Below are 26025 nucleotides of genomic sequence, written 5' to 3' on the forward strand. Positions count from 1 at the left end.
CTCAGGACAAGAAGCTGAGATTTCTCATGTACCTTTTATGCCATTTAATTCACAGAAGCTCCTAAATGCCTTGAACATCCAATTTTTCCAATGAAAGAGCTTTCATTTGCCATCCAATCACATCCACTAATGCTATTCTATTACTTTCAAATGCAATAAGAAATATGAGACACTCTGTGGGGCTTGTAACAGCATAGAATGAGAACTGTATTAAAGCTGCTGCCTTTTGACCCAGAAAAAAGTACCCCTTGATTGTCCCTTTCACTGGGGTAAGGACTGTCAGTCAGTCCCTCAGCAAAAGAACACATAAGTCAGGAAGCAGTAGGTATTTAAGACTTGCAAAAAGGTTGGAAACGTGGATTTCACAGTAAATTAACATCTTAAATCAAGCTGAAGACTGGGGTCATTATTTTGAAATCCTTCACTTGACTGAAAGGTTCTGCTGATGGTATTATTGGGTTACAAAATCAAAGTTAACACACAAATTAAATTCTAAATTTGGTGATAAAAGCTAGACTACAGTCCTAAATTAAAGAAGTAATGAGTGTTACTGACAGCACCCGAGAGGAGCCTCATGTGACTCCATTCCCACGAATGTAGCCTTTGCGGAGCTGGACTATCTTTTATCTAGAAAGAATAGTTTTCAAACTGAAAAGCATCCATCAACGTGTGCTCTAAAGCATAGCAAAAAAAGTTATTTCAAAGGCAGAAAGGGCACAGCAAAGAGCAGCTCCCAGTGTAAAATTAATGCTGAGGTGCTCAAAACCCCCTCAAACCTCCCTCTGTTTTTAATAAGGTGCTTATATTTGTTACAGGCACCTACAGCTCTGCTCCTTGTCCTTCTCTGAGGAACAGCACCATGCTGTCTCAGAGCTGCAACAGAAAGAGAAGCACTTGATCACAAAGGAACAATGTGTAAATGAAATTGTTCAAGTTCCTTTATGTGTTCAGCTGTAGCTGACCCCAAACAGGACAGACCCAACAAAAGTAAACAAACCAACCAACCCCATAAAACCCCTAAGCAAACACAGAAAGGGGTTTTACCCAACAGAAGAGTTATCAGCAGGTAGAAAAGCAAAAAAGAGGGGTGAGTATCTTCAAACTTTGTTCTGAGTTAGACTAGAATGGATTGAAGTATGATACGTGTCCCATACAAAACCGGAGTAATCAAGAATGAAAACTGAACCATCTCTGCAGGTTACAAACAGAAGACTGCTAAAAACTTCCAAATGATCCACAAAGTAGCAGACCAGGAGAATAGATATATCAAATCGACAATACACAGCAGTAGTGAATATAAGCTTAGAAATACATAGTGAGATGTGCTCAGATATTACCTGTGTGTCAAAAAATCTAAGCTTACACTACACAACAAATTTCTCCAAAGACAACAGCAAGGAGCAACTGGAAGTGATGAGAGCACAGGTCTAGACACCATTACAGTAATGGAGGTAATTTTAAAGATCACATCAACCATCCACCATCTATTTATCAACACAACCCCAGGGTGGGTCACGATGGAAGGGACAACGCTGACTCAGCTGGTCCCACCTCCCTGCTCCAGCAGGGTCATCCCAGAGTATGTGGCACAGGATTGTGTCCAGATGGGTCTTCCAGCGAGGAAGTACCACATCCTCTCTGGTCTCTGTTTCAGTGCTGTCACTGCACAGGAAAAGTTCTTCCTCATGGTTCAGGTGGAACTTCCTTTCATGCCCATTCCTCGTGTGGCATTGCTGGGCCCCACAGAGCAGAGCCCTGCTCTGAGCCCTCCCTGCAGGCAGGGACAGACAGGGATGAGGGCCATTCTCACCTGTGTCTCCTTTTGAGGTTGAACATCCCCTGTTCACTCAGCCTTTCCTTGACCAGGAGATGCTCCAGGTCTTTCTTCATCTCTGCACCTCTGCTGGTCCTGCTCCAGAAGCTCCATGTCCCTCCTGTCCTGAGGAGCCCACAGCTGGATTCTGCACTCCAGATGTGCCTCACAGGGCTGAGAAGAGGGGCAGGATCACTCCCTGCCCTGCTGGCTCTGCTCTTCCTCACACACCCCAGGAGGTGATGGCTGGTAAAGAAAACTAATTCATGCTATAGTTCAAAACAGGTACCTTCCTGCAAAGATACTGGTTCGACACTGAGGTCAAAGAAGTCTAGGCCATTAAATTTCCTAAAAGTGAGGAGGAAAAATCCCAGTTCTCCCAGGCTAACACAGGCTCAGTTTCTTGGTCAAAATACCTCTGGAGTCAGCCTGCTCAAAACCAGTGCAGATCCAATTCCTGTGTCTAAGGCATGAAGATTTCCAGATGTATGGATGGGGCAGCAACAACCCTCCAAGTGATTCATGGAGGATTTCTCTTCTTGGGAAAATGGTTCCTCTTTGGATTTATTTTAAAATGTTCCCCTCCCACTTATTTATTTCTAAATCTTCATGTTATCTAAAAATTCTTTAATTTATATATTTTGCATAGATAAGGAAGGGAAAAAAAGGGGTGTTTTCTCTTTAGCATGCCTCTTGTGAATTTCTGTCCTTCTCACATCAACAGATAATGTTTAATCTAGTAAACTTTGGCATAATTTAAAATAGCACTCATCTCCAAAGTCTTGTAGATCTCCAGCATTTGGAATGTTATTCTTCAGGGAACCCATTAATTTTCACAAAAAGGTCTCAAAGGGTTGTATTAATTAACAGATCCAAGTAATCTACAAAAACTGAAATACTGCCAGAACACTCTGCACGTACTCCCAGCTCATTAAAAATGCCAAAATCCTCAGTTTAATACTAAATAATTCCCACAGGACTTACAAAAAAGCTTACACAAGTATGGTATTTAAAAATCATTTTAAATGCTAGGGAAATTTACTATGATTTATTATCACAATTACACATAATAAACCTTTCAGAGCTATGACTCTAATGTAAGTTATAACTGTTACTGTGTGATAAAGTGCTCCATCTGTATGTCCTTTCCATATGGACTTTGTGCTCCCATTCCCTCACTCCTGCTTTTTAGAGAGCATTTTGTTCAATCTGTCTAAATTACTACAGAAACAGACTCAACCTTAAACCATGACTGATCCAAAGGGGATGAAGAGCTCAACAAGTGATACTGAAGGATAATAAAATCACACCCTAAAGAGATGAGGAAGCAAATAAGGGCAAGTAGAGAGTGCATTGTTTAAACATAAAAACAGGTTGAGGATGCTCGTGCATTAGAAATTATTTGTAAAGACTTGGCACCTATTGTTTAACTCATCAGAAAACACCCTCAGAAAGTTACAATGACTATCCAAGTTATGCCATAGTCCCATCTTTGTTCTACCCTAACTGTACCACTGATATATTTTACTCTGTCTTCTCTCCTTTGTGCTTCTCCCCACACCCCTCCAGGCATGACTGTGCCCAACCCAGCTCCATTTGTGCCCAACTGCAAGGTGGCACAATTCTAACCTCAAGGCAAAAATCAGACCTAAACCCAAGCAGTTTTATTTCCCAATGTGTCAAAGATAAAACATGTCTTCTCAAGAACAAAACAGCCAACTGAACAAAAGCAAAGACTAAAAATCCTTGAATACTCCCACAATGTTACATTCCATTTTCTATTCCTTGGACTGTCTTGTGACTTCACTTTTCTATGAAGTATTTATCTACATTTGAATAAAAAGTCTGGGTTGGTCCTTTCCCCAAATACATACTTCAACTTGCTAATGGAACTGCAACTGCAGGAGTGCAGACCTTGGCACAGACACTCACATGAAAAGCATGCTGAAGCACTTCATTGTCCAGGAAGTTTAAAGTCCACAGAGTATCACACCTCTTGGAGTGCTCCATTATGGCAGGAATGGCACACATTGTGCTGTACACAATATGGAATACCTCAAGTGCCTGAACCATCCAGCAGAGTGGCTTTTGCTGCATAACCACATGCAACACAAAATGGGGTTGAAGGACATTTCAGTATTAAAGGCACCAATTTTCATATAAGCAATGCTAGCCCGTATGTCATTTTTAGCTAGTGAATTCAACTCAGACCCCAAAAACTATTAAACTACACATTACTGCTTTATTTTTTGAGGCACACTGAGTTCCATGGATGTTTCTTCATCACTAGATCAGGATACAGCAATAAAACAACACATTTTGTTTCTGTTTTTACCCTGAACATTCAGAAATGCAAGGAAGTCAGCTTTAGATGGAAAACTCTCCCTGATGCCAGTGGCCATCAATCTTCCTTCATTTACTGATGTCTTGTTTGTCCTTCCCCTGCCACTGTCTCTCTCCTAAGAGGTAAATGATCATTTAAACACTGCTCACAGCACAGACAGAATTTTCTGGTCTCCCTGCCTCCCAAAGATGCCAGCCAGGAACAATGCAGTTAGTACTGTGGAGTATCTAAAGGATGTACATAATTCCCATCCCTGGAAGTGTCCAAGGCCAGATTAGATGGGGCTGAAAACAACCCGGGACAGTGGAAGGTTCCCTGCCCATGGCAGGAGCTGGAACAAGATGAGCTTTAAGGTCCCTTCCAACTCAACCCATTCTGTGATTCTGTGATTTTAATCCAGCTTGAAAAACAACACAAAACTGCACCAGAAAAATTTCCCCTCATGTGAACAAGTGGTGCTGCTCATTTCTGGTTGATGGTACTCTGACTTTTGAAAGCAGTGATATAAATATGCACATATTTTACTAAGATAGACATTTGTATAAGAAGGCTATGTTTAAATAGTAGTGCTTGGAGAAGCACTATAGCATTTGGTAGCATCAATTCCTGTAAAGTTTTACTGAACATCTTAAAGTTGTCTCAGAATTTGATTTATAGTTGGTTAGCAGAATTATGAGGTTTGATTTCCCAGTACTTTCAACCCATAACTCAAACATATGAAAAACCAAGCAAATACAAACAGAAGCATGGGGACTTCATTGATTTTAAGTTTAAAAACTCAAACATATTTCAATTCAAAGAAGCACAAAAAGAAGCTGTAACTACTCTACAAAAGAGATCAATAAATAAATCAGAATGGGTTCATTTGTTGTAGTATGTGAGGGATAGCACACATCATTTAATAGCAATTTCATTATATCAAAATCCAGCAATGCCACAATGAGCAAGAAAACAAGAGAAGTGAGACACCGACTCAAACATTACCCAAATACCAAGAACAAAGGACAACATTTCTACTGCTAGCAAAAGATCAATTACAAACCAGAAAAGGGTGTTAAAAAATAATCAGTATTCATGCACCCATAAAATCATTCAGAATTATGGAATCAATAAGGTTGGAAAAGACTCCTGAGATCGAGTCCAACATCAAGCCAGCACTGCCAAGGCCACCACTATACCAAAAAGGACATAGTGATGGTGTGGGATGGTGACTTCACCAGCTCTTGGTCCACTACATGACAACCTTTCAATAAAGGAAGTTCCCTTCATAGTAAAGCACAATCTTGTTCATTTTCATACAAGAAATTAATGGAAAATAATCAAAATAACCTCTATTTCTGAATTAATTTGAAAATCTAAATATAAAAATAAAGCAAGATAAAAAAACACTGTCTGCAGCTATATGGACAACTATAAACTATAAATTTTAATAAAACAAACTTGTTTTGTTTTGGACACGCTGTGCCTAAAACACACCATTTCACACACAGATGGCTTTATTTTTAAGGAAAAAAATTAAACCCAAACAAATAAATATCAACAGAAGCTCAGTCTGGAAATAGCCCTGACAAATGTAGAAACAGTTTCCAGTGTTGCAGTCCATTAACTTCCATGATTATGAGGTCTCACAAGGAAACAAGGATGATCACAGCCTCAGACAGACACTCACCTGGGTGACATTTTTATTTCAAATGCCAACATTTACATCCCAGGGCCTGGAAACTGCAATCTCCATCAGTTCTGATTATAAGTTAGAGTTATAAATCTAATTGTTTTGAAACAGAGAGAATAAAGAGATTCAAGAAAAGCTGACAAGTACTATTCTACCATTTAGCACCAATTAGTGTAAAATCAAAATCAAGACGTTCTTTGGTCTGGTTTGACAGAAGCAGTTTCTTACTCATTTACCTCATCTGTCCACACTGATGATAGAAAAATGTTAACATGAATTTAATGATTTATCTTAAAACTGAACTAGAAACTCAACAGATTTCCATATTTTAGCATCATCTACAATTGGGATGAAGTTTTCAGACTATGCTGAGCATCCCCAAGGAAATGCAGTCATTTTTTCTGAGTCTCTATAGGATCATCGGTCTCTTCTGCTACAGGGATGTTTGTTTACACACCTGCAGAGTAGCTGCTGAAAGCTGGATCTGAATTAAAATTTGGGCACTGATGTGATATAGAAAGTTTGTCCCTGAAGTCGAGCACAGCCCCTGAAAATGTGAGCATTAGTGAAAATATTCAAGTAAGATTATTACTGCCATACATCTGCTCCCTTCCACAGCTCCCAAATCCCCAGTTTGGGATCTCTTACTCCTTGCCTGATCTGCACAGAACTTAGCACAGGCAAAAAAAACCCACAAACCAGTGTGACCTAATTATGGTGCTCACATAGTTTTGTGCCAGTCCTAATTAACTATAACAGCAGCAATTAAAGTCTATCCAGTAAATAAACCCACAGCCATATCTCACCACTGCCATGCATCTTCCAGCAGCTCCTAAGGTCTTGTTTCTGCACAAGGACACACACTCCTCCAGGCATCCAGGGGGAACAGAACAAAAGTACCATGCAGACAATGCACAGCCCCTGGATTTTACGGCACTTCCATCAAAAACTAGGTTAAAAGTCTATCACAGAATTCCTGGTACTGGTAGGCTATTCCAAAGTTCTGTTGACTATGGCAAGAAATAGGTATCCTGGCCTAAAATACTGCTAAAAATGGGTATCAGGTACAGAAAGGAAGCTACTGAAAAGTTTTTTGAAAATAAAGGCAGACATTGGCCAAGCACTCTAAATATACAGGATCCTCTTTTGCTTGGTTTCTTGACCAATTCTATTTGGACAGTTTTTTGTGCTGGAAATTCTCCAGGGAGGTAGTTCTGAAAGATTAAGAGCTGAAATCACAAGTAGAGGCACATGGAGAGAACTGTGGTGAGAGCAGGCCAACAAACCTCTAAAATACAGTTTCAGCATTTCCAGGGAAACCCATGAGAATTCATTCTCTTCCCATGAGACCTGAAATGCTTTTCAACATTTTTAAAACTTCACCTTTCAGACTGAGTTCAAGTTTTACTTTTTCTGTTGGTCTTATCGGTTGCATAGCTCCAAGTGTGTCAACATTGATTGTTTCAGAATTTACCACAAATATTGGAATAAACAGGAAATAATCACTAGGAGAGTTGGTGTCATTTCTGTTTCCACAGGTATTTTTCCTTATTGCTCTTTTGTACTTAAGAACTTTTATTTAACAATGAAGCAAGTCTGCCCACAATCTACTAATTCTTTTCCTTCTGGCCAGCTGTATAGTTACTCACTCAAACAAGAGTAAATACACCTACTTTCTTCTTTAAATTTCTTATATTTGTCTTGCTTTCCTTCAGAGACACTGCAGCTACTATAGTTCAACTACTATGCTAATTTTAATAATTGAAAATCTCACTTAAAAATATTTATACAGCAGAATATCAAGAGAAGATTTTTTTTTAAAACTACAGCAATTAACAACCTGTAAGATAAAGCACTGATAGATTTCCCAAGCCACAGGGAATGGGAAATAGAGCTACACAAATGGAAACTGCCACCTTTATGCATCTCTGTGTTAGTGCTGTATCTCTAAATCACTGCAACCATAAATACCCCTAAACCTGTAGTGATTTCACATTTGGGTTATGGAGCTGGTGTACAAATGAGTTATTTCAGTTTCTATTACCCTAGCTAATAAAGAATGATTAGTACAGCAGGCTTGTAATACATGCACAACTTATCATAGGTCAGACTGAGAATAAGGGAAGACCACAAGCATTAATAAATCAGTTCATAATTTCTACAATTTCTACAGGATAGTATCAAAGAATGACAAGTGCCTAATGGTATTAATTGCAATGCATTAAAATGCTTTAGCAAGTAAAATTCCTCATTAAAACACAACAAGAGCAACCCTACATATTCCTTTAGATGATTTTTGGACATTATGCATTGTTTTTGCATTTATGTAAGTTACTTCCATTTAGAATATATTTTTAATTTGATCTTATCTTATATTTTTATTATGTTCCTCTTCCTTTCTTTCTACCAAAATATATTATTCCTGAAGTCTCTCTGGTTCTCAGGAAAACCACTCCACAATGCTCCTCACTTTCCCAGAAAACAAACCACTTACCTATGGGCTAATGGTACACATATCTTGCTGTGACTGCCTACAAACTCTACTTTTTAAAAAATTTACTTTTCCCAAAGATAGGCATTTCTTTATATGGAAAAATTCATAGCCAAGTACTAGAAAATGTAAAAAGTGGTGTATGAAATTAAAACAGAACTCCTAGCCATCCTAAATAAAGTATTTGTTTCTTGACAAAAAGTAATTCTAAATGGGTGCTAAATTTATGATAAAAATGTAAATGGCTTTTAGATTTACAAGAAAAATTCAGCATTGCAACTTCAATGAGGATTTTTTGTGACTAATTATTTAGAATTGTATCAAAGTGAAAGAAACTTCATGACACATATTAGTCACCACCTAGAAATTCTAAAGTTTAGCATTTTTCTTTCCTAAAAAAACTCCCATTATATGAATTCCTTCGTGCTAATTACTATCTTTTTAAAGCTCACAAATATACTCTATTTCAAGAAAATCTCAACACCTTGTTCACACTTCTTGAGACACAAGCTAACTTATTTTCAAACTCTGTTTGGTTAGTAGATCAGTCCACATGACAAATGTCAAAACCATTTCTTTTATTATTGATACATGACATCTGTTCAATACAGAATTACAGAATATCCTGATCTGGAAGAGACACACCAGGATTCTCCAGTCTAGCTGCTGGTCCTGCCCAGGACACCCCAACAATCCCACCCTGTGCCTGAGAGCATTGCTCACATGCATTAATATTGAGGTTCTAGTGTATTTGGAATCCAGAACAGTCAGATCACCACAGGATGATTGCTTTCAGTTAAATACTTACCAGAAAATTACTGACCCAGTCTTTTCAGCCCTGCTCTGCCCACAAACTATTGGGAATAACAAGCAAAAGCCAAGCAATTTAGCAGAGTGACAGTTGCCAGGCATTGTACCTTTTGCTCTATGGAGAATACACAACAGCCTCAATAAAGTTACAATCATATCTTTTTACAATCCTTTTTTTTTTTCTTAGCAAACAAGTATTTCCTTTGCAAAATCTGTTCAATAACTATCAAGATAGCTAGTAAAAAGAAAATGTATCTTTTCCCTCTGTTGGCCCTGCCTAAAAATTGTCCTTTTTTCTGGTAAAGATGCTTGTTCACTAATAAAATTACAGAGATAGCCAGTTCTTTCCATGTGTGCACCACAAAAACACAACATGCCTTGAGATGATCCTTCTGATTATTGCTGCAATGGTTTCAAAGTGCCTGTTCCAGCCACAAGGCCTTCCCTCAGGAGCCATGCTGGTGGCCAGAGCTGCAGACAGAGCTAATGAGAAACAAAAAGGCTTCTAAAGAATCTGATAGCCCAAAGCTTTAGAGATGAGCAGGAAAGAATATTTAGCCTGCAGGGGGAAAGGGAAAGGTGGAGCCAAGGGAACCGTTCACTTCCCTTCTTATTGCTATATTAGACAAAAAAAGCCCCAAAGGAGGGTGAGAGGGCTGGAGCCAGGAGTTCTGCATTAGAGCTTATCCAAGTGTGAGCCACACAGTTCTCACTGACTATTCACACAGAGCTCACTTTTCCTCTCTATTAAACTGCATTACAGGGAGCTAAACTGCATCTGACATTTTCCTCTTGAGTGCTCCCTCCACATAAACTGTCCAAGCTGTTGCAGAGCCTGTACACTGAATCCATGGAACAATCTCTTCATTACAACATGGCCCTTAATGCAGACAGAAATTAACTTAATTTGTATAGAAAACAATGGTACTCTGACACCCAGGGTTAAAGCACTGAACTGTGACTTAGAAGGGAGTAATTTAATTTCTGGATCTTCCACTCAGGCAACAGGAATGTTTTCACAAGAGGATAATGCTGTCTCACAGGACTGCTGGGCACACAAGGATGTGCACAAGGCTGGCAGGGCACACACATACTGAATTCTTCCCAGCTTCTCAAAGTGATGTGGAGTGTACCCACACTTGCAGGCTTTAGGGTTATTTGTCACTTGTTCTTTGCAGAAGGGCAGGAACTTCATGTGCAGTTTAAACACACATTCATAGTACTCATAAAGGCCAGTCATGGGGGAAAAAAAAGGCACTAATGCAAGAATTTTTCAACGGGAAGTATTTGAATTTTCTATAAGGCAAAGACAGAGATAAAAAATTATTAACAACATTAATTTGGTGCTAAAATACTTGACAGATTTATCTGGGAAAGTTAAGTGTTTAAAACATCATGAAAAACCCTTACTGCAAGTGTACAGACTGATCTGTCAGAGTGATAAAAGCTGAGCTGTTGGGTTTTGTCCCAGTGTCATAGAAAATGCACTGAGTTGTTAATTTTACATTTGACCATCTCTAACACTAGTTTCTTCAAATATATTCAAAGGTTGATCAAACAGAGAGGTGAAAATAAAACATGAAAATCAGGAATTTCTTGTTATATACATACAAGGAGATAAAGATTAACCCAAGCTCCCACCCATACTGATTTTGTTTTGAAAAGACACAGAATTTGAATATTTCAAAAGTGGTCAAATTGAGTATTTGAATATTTCAGAACACAAAAATCCAATTCTGCAACTCACTGTCTATTCCTCAGATATGAAAATGATTAGCACAAATATACTTGTGAGTGCTATTAGATTTAATTCATACACACTGTGTATAAATGTGTTCGTGTTTATAGGCACCTTCTAGCACCCTCCCTTCAATGTCTGTGCACACTCATGGATGAGATTTGCCCCTGAGCCTTCTTTTCTCCTGGCTGAGCAGCTCCAGCTCTCTCTGACTTTCCTCACATGAGAGATGCCTGTATATCATATTCCTTTAAAAGCAGGTATAATTTCTGTAGGAAAATTAAGCAGAAGCTCATATTGCTAATGTAAATCTCCAAGTCACTCTGGCTACTCATGCAAGAAATCAGCATATGATGGCACAATTAAAAAGTTACTGTTGATGGAAAAATGTAGTTTAATTTAAAAAAATCTTTTCTAATACCCTAGGAGGCAAGAAGAAGGTTTAAATAATTTGTAATGATTTTTTTTAACCTCAGTAAAATCTTCAAGAGGAAATTTCCTCATGAAATTTGGACTTTGATTCCTCTTTCTTACCTTGTGTTACACAAGGACACAAAGATGCATGTGACTGATCACCTCTTGGTAGACAGACCCTATTTTGCTTGGCATTGTTCAGAGACAGAATAAAATTACATTACTTCACCAGCTCTAAGGCAACAGAGAGATGGAAACAAATGGGCAGAAGACAGGAAAAAGGGAGCCAACATTTGTCAGCCTGACAGGCAGCAGTCTCAGCAAACCATCAGGGTAAATGTTGTCAGAACTCCACAGGCATCACAGAGAAGGATACCAGGGGTAGTGACAACACAGACCACGACAAAGCTGCTTTGAGATTTTCATGCAGAGCTCTTGGCAAATGGGAGTAGCAACAAAAAGAACTACCAAAATGTTTGCTTAGAAATCCTATGTGTACTTTTGCTACTTCATTTACACACAACACAGTTTCAATGTCCTGCTCTTCCCACAAGTAACTCTGAGAATGAAAAAGAAAACGGAGTTCTGTCGAGAACGGATCCAAACCCAGTTAGCACAGAGCAAGTCCTTTCAAATCTGATTGACATAACAAAACACCTTGTTCTTCACACTCTGCCAAATTCCCTGTGCCTCACCAAGGAAATGGAAAACTCAGAACTCAAAGACAATACACAACAACCTCACCCACTGAAGTAAAACTTCAAGCTATAACCTATTTCAAGAATTTCCTGATGCCAACACCCAAAGGATTCTCTTCCCTGCAAAGCTGGCTCCCCTGTGGGATGTGGATGTGCATCTGTGTGCATGCATGTGCTCAGCTGGTGAGGAGAAAAAGTGCTAAGTGTGAACTAAACAGGAAAAGAGTCCAGGGCTCTGCAGCACTTTCTTACCTCCCTCTCTCAGCACACCAAGCTCTATGAGATTGTACCTTTAATTTCAGCTACACAATTCTATGCTGCAAGTCAATTTGCATGGTTCCCAAGGAGATATTTTTTAAATCTTCTCTGGAATCCACTGATAAAAAATAGGAGAAACTAGTATAGTAAGATATAATGATGAATTAGACTGTATTGAAAAGTTATCTTTTACTGGGCCAATCAGGAAATGCAAGATAATCACTGAACATTTTGTATTTGCTTTTCTTTACTATTATCTCCACCTTCCTATTTTCATGGTGCCTAGGCAGAGCATTAGCAATTTTCTGTCTCTTTCTTCTACATTATCAAACAAGGAGAAAGGATTTGAGAACATCAGGTTACATGTAAACAAGAACAATATACATTTTCCTATTTATGCAGATACACTTAGTAGGTAAAACATCCATTTAAAACATAGAATCACAGAATATCTAAAGATGGAAAAGACCTCCAAAGATCAGCAAGTCCAGCTCAGCTCCACTGTGGTTCCTCACTACTCCATAACCCCAAGTAAAACATCTACACTACTTCTGAACCTTTCAGAGTCACTTCCAGTGGTTCCACTGCCCTGGGCAGCCTGTGCCAGCACCTGACCACTCTGTCAGTGAAGAAATCCTGCCTAATATCCAATGTAAACATCCCCTGGCACCTTTATTAATCCATATATTCACAAATTCTATGGCAATTCTGATTGTGAGTGCATCTGACTGCCAATGATAAACAGGAAATAAGATTTGAAGGGAGGACTGTAACCTCTGTGTGAGGCAGGGAAGGGCAAGAATCATGAGATTTTAAAAAACTACCAAGAAAGCCAAGATGATTACTGGTTATTTTTTCAGCTTCCTCTTGTGTAATCATCTCTCCACCATAAAACCTGGCATTTTCCTGGTTTCCAAAGCCATGCTAAACATTTACAATGCACTGATTACTGTTTGTGTGGGCATCTTTGTTTTCCCAAATGAAGACAAGATAAACCAGGACAGATGTAGCATTCCAAGTGGTGACTGCAGAGGTATTTTCTGTGGGAAATGATACAAAAGGTCACAGCAAAGATGCAAAAAGTGAGGAATAAGTGGACAAGTAAGATTAATGAAGATCCTCTACCCACTGTAGATCTTATTGCAGTGCTTCTTGTAGGCACAGTTAAGATTCACCAGGATATTTAAAAGGATACTGGAGCAATGTGAATTTAATGCAGAAAAGGAATGCCTATGTGATGATTTGAGAAGTGGGAATCATTCAGCTTAGCAGCAAATAAACATGGTTTCCCAAGGGATTTTCCTCCCCCTTCACCACCATGCATTCCAATGAATACTGATGAAGGTCTAAAGAACTAATGTATGTGAGCCTGTGCAAAACTCTGAATTTGGATTTGCAGGTGCTCCAGTTTCTGTAGAAATGTGAAAGAACCCAGTAATACCTATACACCAACCAGATTCTATTCTGCCCTTTTGATATACTGGTTGTGATGAGAAAAATCTGGTCTCATCAGTCAACAGAATGTTTTCCATCTATCCTATGAACCACAAGAAAAAATTAATTTTCATCCAGTACTTATGGATTTCCCCTTGTGTCTGTAAAATCAGATAGACAATTGTAATTACTAGAATACATTTAGTGAATGTTTGGAATTTCTTGAGATGGGCTATTTTTATTTAATTCCCTACACAGATAATCTAATCTAAGTCACTCTTCTCTGAAAAAATCTTGATTTATGCATTTAATAACCTCTTGGAAAACTAGATTCAGAACTGAATAGCTGTGGTGTTAAAGTAAAAACCCAAGCTCTGTGTGCATTACCTGTGTGCCTTGGGACTGGATCCTACAGAATTTAGTAAGAGCTCCATTTGCAGTTCTTCCCCCCCTTGCAACTTGTCTTTTCCCTGAGTTCTCTCACCTGCAGCCAACAGGATCCTAAAAGTGACCCTTTTTCAAGAGAGGTATGTTCTCTTGAAACACATGGGAGTCCTGAGTCTGTTATTCCTCTGTCAAATCTGCTTGAAATTGAGCAGGGTGTTCAAAAAAATACTGTAGGAAACACTGTCAAAAAAAGGCAAAGCAGGCTACCATAGAGCCTTTAGCAATTACAGGAAAAAACTTTTCCATCACTTAAAAAGGCTGATACTGAGTAGCAGTATTCAGATTAAATTTTGTTAATTGAAATATGTTGCCAGTGTTTTTTCAGGCATAAATAAATTTGTAGAAACTACATCCCCCTCAATGTACACAGAATTTTTTAAGCAAATGCAAAGTACAGTTGCTTTGTTTACATTTTTTCAAGCACACCTTAAAATTCTTCTTTTCTTTACATGATTTTATATTATCACATTTTTAAAAGAAGTATCTCAGTTAATTATCCCAGACTCTCATTTTCTTTAAAGGAGCATCTTTACATGAAATTCAACATCATATTTTCAGTATATGAAATTAAATACACATTCTCTCTGCCAGGTTTCTTTCAGTATAGTTGCCTTTTCTCCAAGTTCTAAGTTGTTTCCAAATAAGTTTAAAGACATCTAATTTATTTTTATTTTAGAAATTTGCTTGCTGAAATGGCACTGTATCCTTCAGGTGTGATATTCAGTCATGAATTGCAAAAAATACTTAGAATTTTTCAGCACATTAAGTATCTCTGCTAACAATAACTAGAAGCACTGGGTGTAAGAATCTACAGAAGTGATATAAAAATGTAATTAAAGAAAGAGAAAGAAAACAAGGAATAGTCTTATATGACCATATTTATCTGCTGTTGTTCAGCCACAAAATAATGGAAAAACTTGGTAGTTATTTACTGCAAAATGTGGGCAGTCACCAAAAGCAACTGTATGTGACCTTTGATTATAAGTGTTAAATGTGTAAAGATTTTCTTTTTAATTAATTTTAAAATATATTCAAACCTAGCCAATGTGTCAATTGTCAGAACTTTGCTATAAATTTTACCTTTTTTTTTTATATTTTTAGGTTCATTCTTCTTCAGCTGCAGCTAGCAAGCCCTGAAATGTCATTGCTTACAAGGCAATCTAAATTTAAACTCTTCTGATTTTTGACCCAGGGGAATAAACTGCAATCAAATAGAAATTGCAAAAATATTCAGCACTATAATTCAGTTTCCTGGAACCTGAATTTACAGTCATCTCTGGTTTCTGTTTTTATATCCACTAACCTAATCCCACCCTCTCCACATACAAGATGAATCTCAATCTGCAAACAGTTCTGCCCAGGTGTTTTACTGTATTTACACTCCCACTGCATTTCATGATCAGTTTTTCCACTTTCACATCCTTCAGAGAAGAAGTCCCCCTGATTGCTGCCAGTAATGTTTCAGATATTTGCTTACAGTAAACACTTCTCAATGACCTGTTGAAAACAAAACTCCACATGTACATGACAAAATTCATGCACTGATTGAGGTTCCTACCAGCTCACTGCGAAGTCGTGCACCTTCAAAATGCTGCTCAGTTGATACTGCCCATATTTCAGGGGCTGAGTGTGCTCCTTAGCCTGCTCCAAGGATGGGGTCCCTTCAGCATCAACAGGGAACTCTGAATCCTGGAGAAAACCACAATTATTAATTCTCAGAAATGTTGCATAACTTCACTGAAAATATATATTTAAATTACTATTCTGAAAAACCAAATTTATCTTCTTTTTCTACTCTGTTTTTTCTCTTCAATTTTCATAATTCTTAAATTGCTGCTGTCATGATTGCATTAATTTTGATCCATATTGTTAAAACTGACTGCAGGCAGAGCAGTTGAACACTAATAATTAGTTCTTTTCAAATTATATTCCTACTATTTAAGATCATTGACCTGATATAAAACACAGGACTAGAACTGGGAAGGAGGGCTTATATCAAATCCTCAATGAGATTACTGGCATGGTTTATTTTCCATTTTTCCATGGTCTATTTGTTTTGTATCCCCATTTTCCATGGGAGGTTAGCTCCATGAGTTGCATCCAGAGGCAAAGTCACTGGATTCTTCAAAAGACCTTTTTTGTAAATAAAATTCCAGTAAAAAGTCAAAATATGTATAGCTACTTTACAGCCTCATTTTCCACTGGTGTAGTTTAAGATATTTCCTAAGATTAATCAGCAGACTAGGAGATTTATTATTAGCTTTAATTAACCAAGCTAAATAGCTTTATTAAAAATAGATTGTCATTAAAGAATGTAAGGAGGGTAACTGTGCACATTTTAAAGACTGCACAAGTCATTACAAAACCTCTTCCAAGACACCACAGTTTGCTGAAGACCTGGCTGATGGCTTCTGTTTTCAACATTTTAGGATATCCTGCTGTGACAAACTTGAAAGGAGACTGAAAATCACTGTACTCTTTAAAATGCCCATCAAACACTAAGATTAAGGAGGGAATAAAATGACTGTATTTTAATCTGAATTAAAATTCAGAAGGGATACACTAAGTCTTTTTAGTATTTGTTTGCACTAAACTTGATAGCAGCCATCCTGTTTCCTGATAATTTGCAGCAATGAGCATAAAGCAAATTTCACAACTACATAGCAGCAAAAGAATATCTGTTTGTCTTCAATTCCAGAAGCTCTGCACACTGCATTGTCCTACAAGGGTGCTATTAACCCAAGCCAAACTTTTAAAGATGATTAAACTAATGACTTAATGATCAGTTTGATGCACAGCTATTCCAGTCCCAAGACCTGGAAGATATTTTTCAGTGGACTGTGGTTTCAATCACAGGCACAGCCTAACAAAACCACTCCAAAATCCATGGAACAGTAGGGACTTTCAATATTGACTAATATCAGTCTTTCTTCTCTGACTGAGGAAGAAGAGAGAACCTGGAAATTGTGGAGAACAAATGATCAAAGTCGTCCTTTGCTTAACTCAGATACTAGCAAGATCCTTACTTTTGGAAAAAACCCAAAACTAATAAATCTGGAATATTCAGAATTAGGAAATAAATATATCAAGTACAAATACATAAAGAATAAAGATTAATCTGTCATTGTTAATCCAGCAAGGAATGTGTTTGTGGCTAAAGTTCCACATTTTTATACAACTGCATATCAAGTTCTGTGTTTCAGCCATAATATTCTCTGAAGCCAGTTCAAGAAAAATCCACAGATTATCGAAATTGAGGAACAATTATAATAAATCTGCAGTATTTATTATACACACACACAAAACTGAGTAAAGACATTAACTAAAGGTAAGTACAGTCCCAATATGTGTCAGTATCTCCATGCAACTCCTGGAAACTTTCTGTATTCCTTGTCTTACAAAGCTCTGTCTTTCAAGATTCACAAATCTGAACAACTCTAACATAAAAAAGGCATAAAAGTAGCATGCATTTTGCAAATTGTTCTCATTCACTTTCTGGAACACAACCAATTAGTAAATGCTACCAGACTTACTCATTTCATTCTGAAACAAGACTAGGAAAGACAAGGGTCTCTGAATAGAAGTGACAAAAGTCTTTCATTTTTCAGTAGAAAAAATACCCAGATACCACTCCAGGAGATAGTGCTGTAAATTAATGCTGTAACATTAAAAAACACATAGTAAAAAGAGAATAATATAAAAATATTAAGTTTTTAAAATGCCACTTTAAGGATCTGAGATATTTCTGAAGCTGTAGATTTCCACCCTTTGAAGAGGTAATCCTGTATTGTATTAGAGCAGGAGACTTGGCCTCAGTTGAGATAATTCATACCTAGGTTCCCACTGGTGTGAACAGTGGTATCACTTGTCATGGCCAGATGAAATGCTGATTTCAGTAGCTCCCCAGCACACACCAGACAGAAGTCACAGTGTGACTTTTTTCCCCAGACACAAATATTTCTCACTGTAGAATAAATGGGGTATTTTTTATCCTAAAAACTTGCTACAACAAAATTATTCAATAATGCTTATATGAAGATATGTCCTCCCCCCTAACAAATTCAGGCAATCAAGTTTTGTTATTTAATCCTTATTCTATTATTTCCAATTGCTAAATCCTAAGGGTAAAAGAGAATCCATTACACAAGTTGAGACCTTGCACAACAAGGCTTGTGAAACTTCTACAGGCATTGCCTGCAAAGTCTCATGTGGCATTGGCAAGGGCCACGTGCAAGCCAAAATTCAGGAGAAAAACCCTGAGTGCTAAGGAGCCAAAGCAATATTACTCTGGTTTTGTTCACTCCTTTATCTGCTATGTATGAGACATTTGTACTATGACAAAAATAAAAACCTACCAAGCTTCTCTCTCACATCCATATGAAAGAGGAATTACTGCACTTCCTGTCTGTGACATTAGACATCCTTTTACTGTATCACCAAAGGCAAGGAACAGAACATTCCAAAGATTGTCCTAGAAAGAATCTCTATGAACTAAAATCCTTCTGAATGCATCCTCAGTCACTGACAGGGGTAAATGGTACCTGATCCCTGACCAAAGTGGCCCTTTGACAGCACACTCCCTTTGTTATTCATCTTTGATTTGAGATTTTTTGGTTGTTTTATTTTCCCTTTTAATTTAGGAGCCTGAACCATAAGATGATTTATCCCAGATCAAGCTGAAATTCTCTAGGACAGCTTGTAAATTGAACTCATATCTTCTGAGTCTCAAACCATTCCTTTATTTCCCCATATAAGAAAAAAAACTTGTCTTGAGGCAAACTGTCATGCAATTAAGAAAATTTACCCTTAAAGCTCTTTGAAATCTCTTTTGTGTTTTGTCTTGAATTTTTCCAGTAAGACTGCCTTTTCTCTTCCAATAGCAGTGCTCTTCAGAGCAAGTCTACAGCTTTGTTTTTCCTTGAGAAAGACACCAGAGACTCATTTGTCAAAACACACAGAAGACAACGAATAGATAAGTGGAACTGATCTAAATCATCTCAGAGCTAAGAAAAATGCAGCAGAGTTTAATAGAAAACATCCAAATCAGTTTGTCTAAATCATATCTTGGCCTTGTCTACATCATTATTACAGGTAGTGTGGTTTCTCCTTACTCAGATGTTAAAAATTGAAGAAGCAGCTTCACACTGTGACCATGAACAAGCTCAAACCTTGCTTCTTTTATTCTGAAAGAAAATAGTGCAACTTAAGTGAGGCAAAGCCCATCAGACACCAAATTAGTGATCACTGTCTTCCAGTGAGGGAGGAGAAGGAACAACCTTCTCTTTTTGCAAAAATTAATGACCATTATCATCAGCAGTTCCAATCTGAAAGCTGTCAAGGTCATCCTAAAACTGCAGTTCAGACATGCAGAAAGAGCACAGCCACAGGTACTGCTGTATCCATACATTCAATTTAAAAAGCAAATTCTAGATATTTTTTCAGAAATGTGAAGTAAGGAAAACTAAGTTCTTCTCAGGGCACAACTACTGCCTATGCCCAAAACTCAGCAAGACAGCCTAACTTTTATCACTCAGTATTTTCTAGGAACTATTCTCAATTCTCACCCCAGAATCAGTATTGTCTGTTTTTCTGTACTTAGAAATGAGGATTGCACTAAGTACTGAGAGCTATACTGACATACCATTGAAATTTTACAGAGAATTTTAATAATTGTTCACTTATATTTCCTGGAAAAAATCTGACACACTTATATTATGGAGAACATGTTTTGTCTTTTTTCATTTTAAACCTTTTTCAATATATTGAAATTTCCATATTTTAGTTTTTAAATATCAAAGCAGTCCCATGAAACCAGCAGGTGTACTCAGAAGCTACTTATTAAATACATAGCTTTCAAAACAGGGCTTGAGTTTTGCACTCAGTTTTTGTCCCAACTTTTAAAACAACTTAAGGATTACTAAGAATCCATGCATTCAAACTGTGAAAATAAGCAAGACATTCTTAAAACACATATATAAAAATGAAAATACTCTTGGTGTAGTTGCTGACAATGAATGAATCTTGCTCCTCAGACTATCAAAAATAAAGTATATCAAATAAGTGAAAGCACTTAAACAGCAAATTATAGCGTGAGATCTTCAAAACTCTTTTTTTTACTATACTTAAAATTATTTTAAGTTTCAAAGTAAATTTAGAAATATTGAAATCTGTTTCTGTTTCCCTCTTTGCCATAAAGAAAACCCAGTTTAGTTTTGGGGCACTAGAGGCAGGTGGCTTCAGAAGGAACCAAATGTCAAGCAGGGAAGTATTAAACTAATATTAAAAGCTTTTCTACAAGAATGACATAAAATGGATATCTAACATAGTAGATGAGCAGGATTTTAGTTTGCTTTGATATTTCCTGTAATTGAAGGGACAGGGTATTGTTTTCTAGCAGAGTATAAAGAAATGAAGGTATTTAGTGCACCCACTGAGCATCATGTTTGAGTAAAACAATCAGTAGGCACTGTGGTACAATTAATACTGAAACAACTCAATTTCAAAATGCTCCAGTGTCTATAGTAACCATAATACAACACATTTGCACATTATTTTACTAGGTTAATCATGACCACAATTATTTTATAAACATCTGAAATGCAAGGAAAAGAAGTTGAAAGCAATAGCGGAAGAGTAGTAAAACTTTTATTGCCTGCTCCATTTTGCTTGGCTTGCTAATAAAAACCATAAAACTCAGCTACAAAGGTTGTGGCCACATAACTCCTCCTTATTCAGTTTATAACCCTGAAAATTTTTCCTTTTTTTAATAAAATAAACATGAGGATAATGTGCAATAGGTAGTAAAAGCCAGAAAAATTAAAAAAGCAATGGTAAAACTGTTCTGTCTTCAAATTCAGTGCAGCTCTTCAGACAGTTTGTGAACCGGTGCTAACAGTAAATTTGCACTTGAAATTGCTCCTGACAATGGCAGCTTTAAGGCTCTGCCACATCAAGTCAAGGCATTCCCTACGCAGTAAAAAACTGGAAAGCTCCACTACTCAATGCCTAACTGTGCCACAGACATTCAATCACTTTTGGACTAGAGCTCTCATTAGCACTCATTGATAAATACTCTGCAATTATTTCCTACTATCAAAAGGATAAACTTCAAGCTGCTGCACTTCACTAGCTTTGTTTCTTTTACTGCTCTATTAAAACCAGATTTGATTAGCCAGATATGATTGATAATCAGAGAGGTTTGAAAAAGTAAGAGGAAGATAGCAATTATAGAAAGATCCATCACTGAAATGCAATAGCTTTCTTCCAATCTGCAGCACCAGGGCTTGTTTAACTTTATCACCACTATTTCAGAAAGTAACAGTATAAAATGAAAACACTCCATGCCAAGCACACTGCCCAACGCTACAGAAATAAAACTACTGCTAGGTTTTTGCTTCTGCTAAAACTTTAACATTCCTCCCAAACGCACAAGTAAATCACATTTCTCAGTTTAAAGCAACACAACTGTGGCTGATGCTGTTAAGGATGAACACAACACTCCAGTGTGGGGACTGAAACACAATATGTGCACTGGAGGCAACTGCCCAGTGAGCGGCACAGAGCACCCAGAGCTTGGAGTCGTAGGACAAGCCTGGAAGTGTCCAAGGCCAGGCTGGATGGCACTTAGAGCACCCTGGTCTAGTGGAAGGTGTCCCTGCCCATGGCAGGGCGTGGAATCAGATGAATTTTAAGGTCCCTTCCAACCCAAACCATTCTGGGACTCTGTGACCAGAGAAACACAAAGCAGCTCCTTGAGCCTGCCTCAGGACTGACCACAGAACAAGGAGTAGGTTTAAGATGCTCTGCACCCATACTGAGGGGAAGACAAAGGCTTAAGCTTTATAAAGATGAACAGATAATTTCTCCAAAGGAAGGAACAAACCTTCAAAACCTCCAATATTCCTTGAGGAGCTGTTCTGTATTCAAAAGGAATGCACTGAAATCCCCATGCAGCCCTCTTCCAACCATCTACCATCCCCTTCTTTTTTTATTTTAACCCCTTCTTTTGACCACTCTTCTCTTCACAGTAAACTGCATGACCAACAGCCTCTGCAGAGCCAACAAGCTGGGTGAAGAGTCAGAGCAAACTATTCCAGAACATGAATGTACAGTAATTCTAAGTGCTAAGTTCAGTTACAGCCTCAAGAGAATGATATAACGATCATCCAACTTTTAATTTACTACTCCCTCATAGTGGGAATTGAGCTTAATACATGCAATTGAAATTAATTTCTTAATTTAAAATTATGACAACTCTAAGGTACAAAGGCTATACTGGTACTGATATGCCCAGATTTTAAATATCTACTTCTGGTTACATTTAACAGCAGTTATGAATGTAAGTTTATCACGTGTGAAAGAATAAATCCACTATTATTTTACTGGTAATAATTTCCAAGTTTATCACCTTGATTCTCATCATCAACTCATCACCACATCATAACAACAGAATATGTTCCTGTTTGTTTTTCAAAACAGCATTACATGCCTCACAGATAATTAAACAACATGCTCATACAATAGAGATGTACACACAGCTATAACTTAATCTTCCATAAACAACTGCAAATACTGTTACCAAACTCAGCTGGATCTTCTTGCAAGAAGTAAAAGAACATCTATGAAAATGCTGCAATAAATTATCATGATATGAGGCATGCAATCGATTTTCATGGCAGTTTTCTAAGTCACAAATAACCATGTGCTACTCCCAAATATGTTCCCTATCCCTTCCTTTAAAAGGCCTGTATTTGAAAATCAACCACATTTATGATCCATGTTAAAGGAAACAACACTGCAATAAAATATAGAAACCTCTTCCAATTACAGTTTTATTTTGCAGATTTAAATTTTGATTATGGTGCAATTAAATGCCAGCAATAGTTTAAGCTATAGCAGCACATACCGCACATGCCACACAATTCATCATGTTAAAGAGGAAATGCTGATTAAATAATAAATTAAATAACAGACATCAAGTTACTTCAGTAACATCAGTTTTAACATACTGCAAAATATGTTGCAATATTGTCTTTTTATATATTTTTAAAACTTTTCATAGTGATTAATATGAGTTTCTCTACCACAGAAGTCTCCTATGTAAAAATCAACTAAAAAATCTAGATGCTTTCTTGATTTTCTCCAACAAAATATCTACAGATATCTACTATCTACAGTAGAGGGCAGCTCACCCGAATCAATTTAGATTTTATTCCTAAACATGTGATGTGAAACATGTACAAAACATGTGCATTTATTCTAAAACATGTACCGTGAAAGCCTGCGGAAAAACTCCTTTTTAAAATGATTTATTTTGACATGATCTCACCTGCACTCCTAACAATAAAATCTGCTCTCAAAAGCTTTCCTATCACCAGTAATATCTAAACATAGATGCTAGAGATGCAGGTAAGTTCTAAATTTTGCCATTCTTTTATTAATTTTTCAAATATGAACAAACAAGTTTGATTTTTCCTCAAGTTACTGTTCTGCTTCTCAGGCACTGTCGGGAAGCTCAGAAAGGGTGTGTACATTCTCAGCAGCCTGGATACACTAATTTCTGCCAGGGCCAAAGCACCCACTGTAATCATCTCAATAACTGTTATAAGGCACCCAGGGTTTGCAGAGGTCTGTACATCACTACAATGAACTGGTAAACACATTCAGGGGCCATTAATTATTGATTTATTTGCAATTATGCATTACAGATGCCGTCCATGTTCCCCACCCATGGCAGTTCATCATCCTGACTCCATTTCAGGACAGTCAGTAACCATTATCCCAAGCTGCACATAATGAGAAATCATGAAAACAAAGCTGTAAGAGTACTCTGACACGCAGGTACAAAGCTATCAGCTTGTCAATACTGTAGAGAAATGGATTCTTTCTAATAAAGAGCTAATTAATTGATTACTGTACTTGTAAGCAATAAGTACTTTATCAAACAGTGATAAAGCTGGTTATCTATCACTGTTAACCAGCAGAAAGATTTTCAGCACTGCAGGAAGTGGATACAGCAGAATATGAAAGAGGTGCTGCCAGGCTGACTGCACAAACGTGCCAGTAGTGAAACTGAAACTGCTAAAAAGTGCCTTAAGGTGTGAGGGAGTCAGTCTGCCCTAGATTCAGCAAGGCAGACAAGGAAACAGACCCAAAATGTCTGTCATTGATTCTGGACCACATAAAACCCAGGTTTCTGCATGTCCTTGAACTAGACTTCTACTTGAGCTAGACACAGTTTTAAAAAAATCCATTATTTAGAAATTGGCAATTTTTTCAAGACTGAAGGATTGATTGTGATTGCCAGTACATTTGTGAAATGCCTAACTACATTCTCTATTAAAAAGCAACTCTGATTCTAACCCAGAATGTCCTCAGATTCAATTCTCATCTATTAAATTGTACTTGTCTGCTAAGTAAACACAGCTACTAAGAGTACATTTTGTCCCTTTTATCACAGTCAGTGATGAAGAGCACCCTAATTAAGCCTGTTCTAGTTGAAGATTACCCTGCTCATTGTAGGGGGTTGGACTAAAAGGCCTTTAAAGGCCCCTTCAAAGCCAATGACTCTATCAACTTTAAAAGCATAGTAAAAAAGTGTATTTTTATTTCTCTTTCATTTACCCAAGTGATACAGACTCCCCCTCCTCATACAAAAAGACCTCACCAGTGTGTCATTTGATAAATTTATAGTAACTCAAACACAAATCAGATTTTTGATACTTCTTTTTACCCTAAGCCACATGTAAAAATGCTAAATAGTACAGAAGAAAATAAAAATCTCTGCATACATTTGATTATTCTCAATTTAAGGCTTCATGTCCAACTGGAATATACTAGTAACATTAACGACATTAATTTTTTTCATTTCCACAACTTTATCATCTACAGTTGTGGGATAATTTACATTGATACTAGTGCTGATTACTTCTACTTTTCAGTTCTATTATTTTGTTTCTCCATTTCTTGAGTCATCTTTTATATTTTAAATATAGTTTTGAAAGTAACCACAGATTGCTGGCACAATCTCCCCAGAACAATTTCTTACAACAGAAGCAGTGAAAAACAGAATAAGTTTATCACCACCTGACTCCCAAGTTACAAAATTGAAACATTGAGCTTTCAGGTGGGACAGCAGAAACTACAAGATTTTATTCAATTCTTGAAACCTAGCCCATGTACTCTCAATAGAAAGGCAATTTGTTCATGTGGGTTAGGACAGATGGCATGGGGACCTATAATGAATTTTACTCTGACAAACAGCAATTGTTTACCCAATGGATCTCTTCTTTTTCTGCATTCAAAATCATATATCCTCAGTAAGAATGTAAGTAGCTGGTTTTATTGCTTTTTGTTACTATTAGCTCCTCAAACCCACACCCCAATTTTGAGATGGAACTAGTGGCTATTTTGTCTTTTTTTTTTGGTCTCTCTCCAAGCCTGTTCATACACAGAAGTTCTCTGTTCCCTCCTCTCTGGCCAAGTCAGAGGGAATATCTGAAAAATTCTCCCCAACAGTTCATCCATGGACAGATTAAAGACAACCTTAATTTCATTCTAAATTTAGGCTCTTGGGTACTGCCATAACAGCTTCAAAGCTTTTATTGAGAGGTCAAATTTCATGCACCAGTAGCTACAGCATAGTTTGAGTGTGAAAAATGTGCTTTACTAATTTTTAAGACTGCTATATATCAACATTTCTGTGTGGACTCAGAGAGTGATGGTACCAGCCAGGATTGAGACACAAGTGGGTAAAAGCCCACAGAATACACTGAGCACAGTTTTGAGCCTGATGCTTGAAGAGACACCACAAGAAATCTGCAACAGGAAAGGATACAGCCCAACAACGTCCAGAAAAATTGACAATTTATCTGAGCACAGGCTATACCCCCCATTCTAATTCATGG

The 26025-nt window shown here is 37.4% G+C and overlaps 1 protein-coding gene across 4 annotated transcripts in view; it reads right to left on the bottom strand.

The window, feature by feature from the left end:
- SPAG16 (sperm associated antigen 16) overlaps positions 1–26025 on the bottom strand; it is a 365904-nt gene that overhangs the window by 293482 nt on the left and 46397 nt on the right. For all 4 annotated transcript variants that reach the window (XM_033064223.2, XM_033064222.2, XM_033064225.1 and 1 more), the window contains one exon: positions 15678–15808. In XM_033064223.2, coding sequence (XP_032920114.1) covers positions 15678–15808 — 131 coding nt within the window. The remainder of the gene's footprint in view (positions 1–15677; positions 15809–26025) is intronic.

The sequence above is a fragment of the Catharus ustulatus genome, chromosome 7, assembly GCF_009819885.2.
Source record: "Catharus ustulatus isolate bCatUst1 chromosome 7, bCatUst1.pri.v2, whole genome shotgun sequence".
NCBI lineage: Eukaryota > Metazoa > Chordata > Aves > Passeriformes > Turdidae > Catharus > Catharus ustulatus.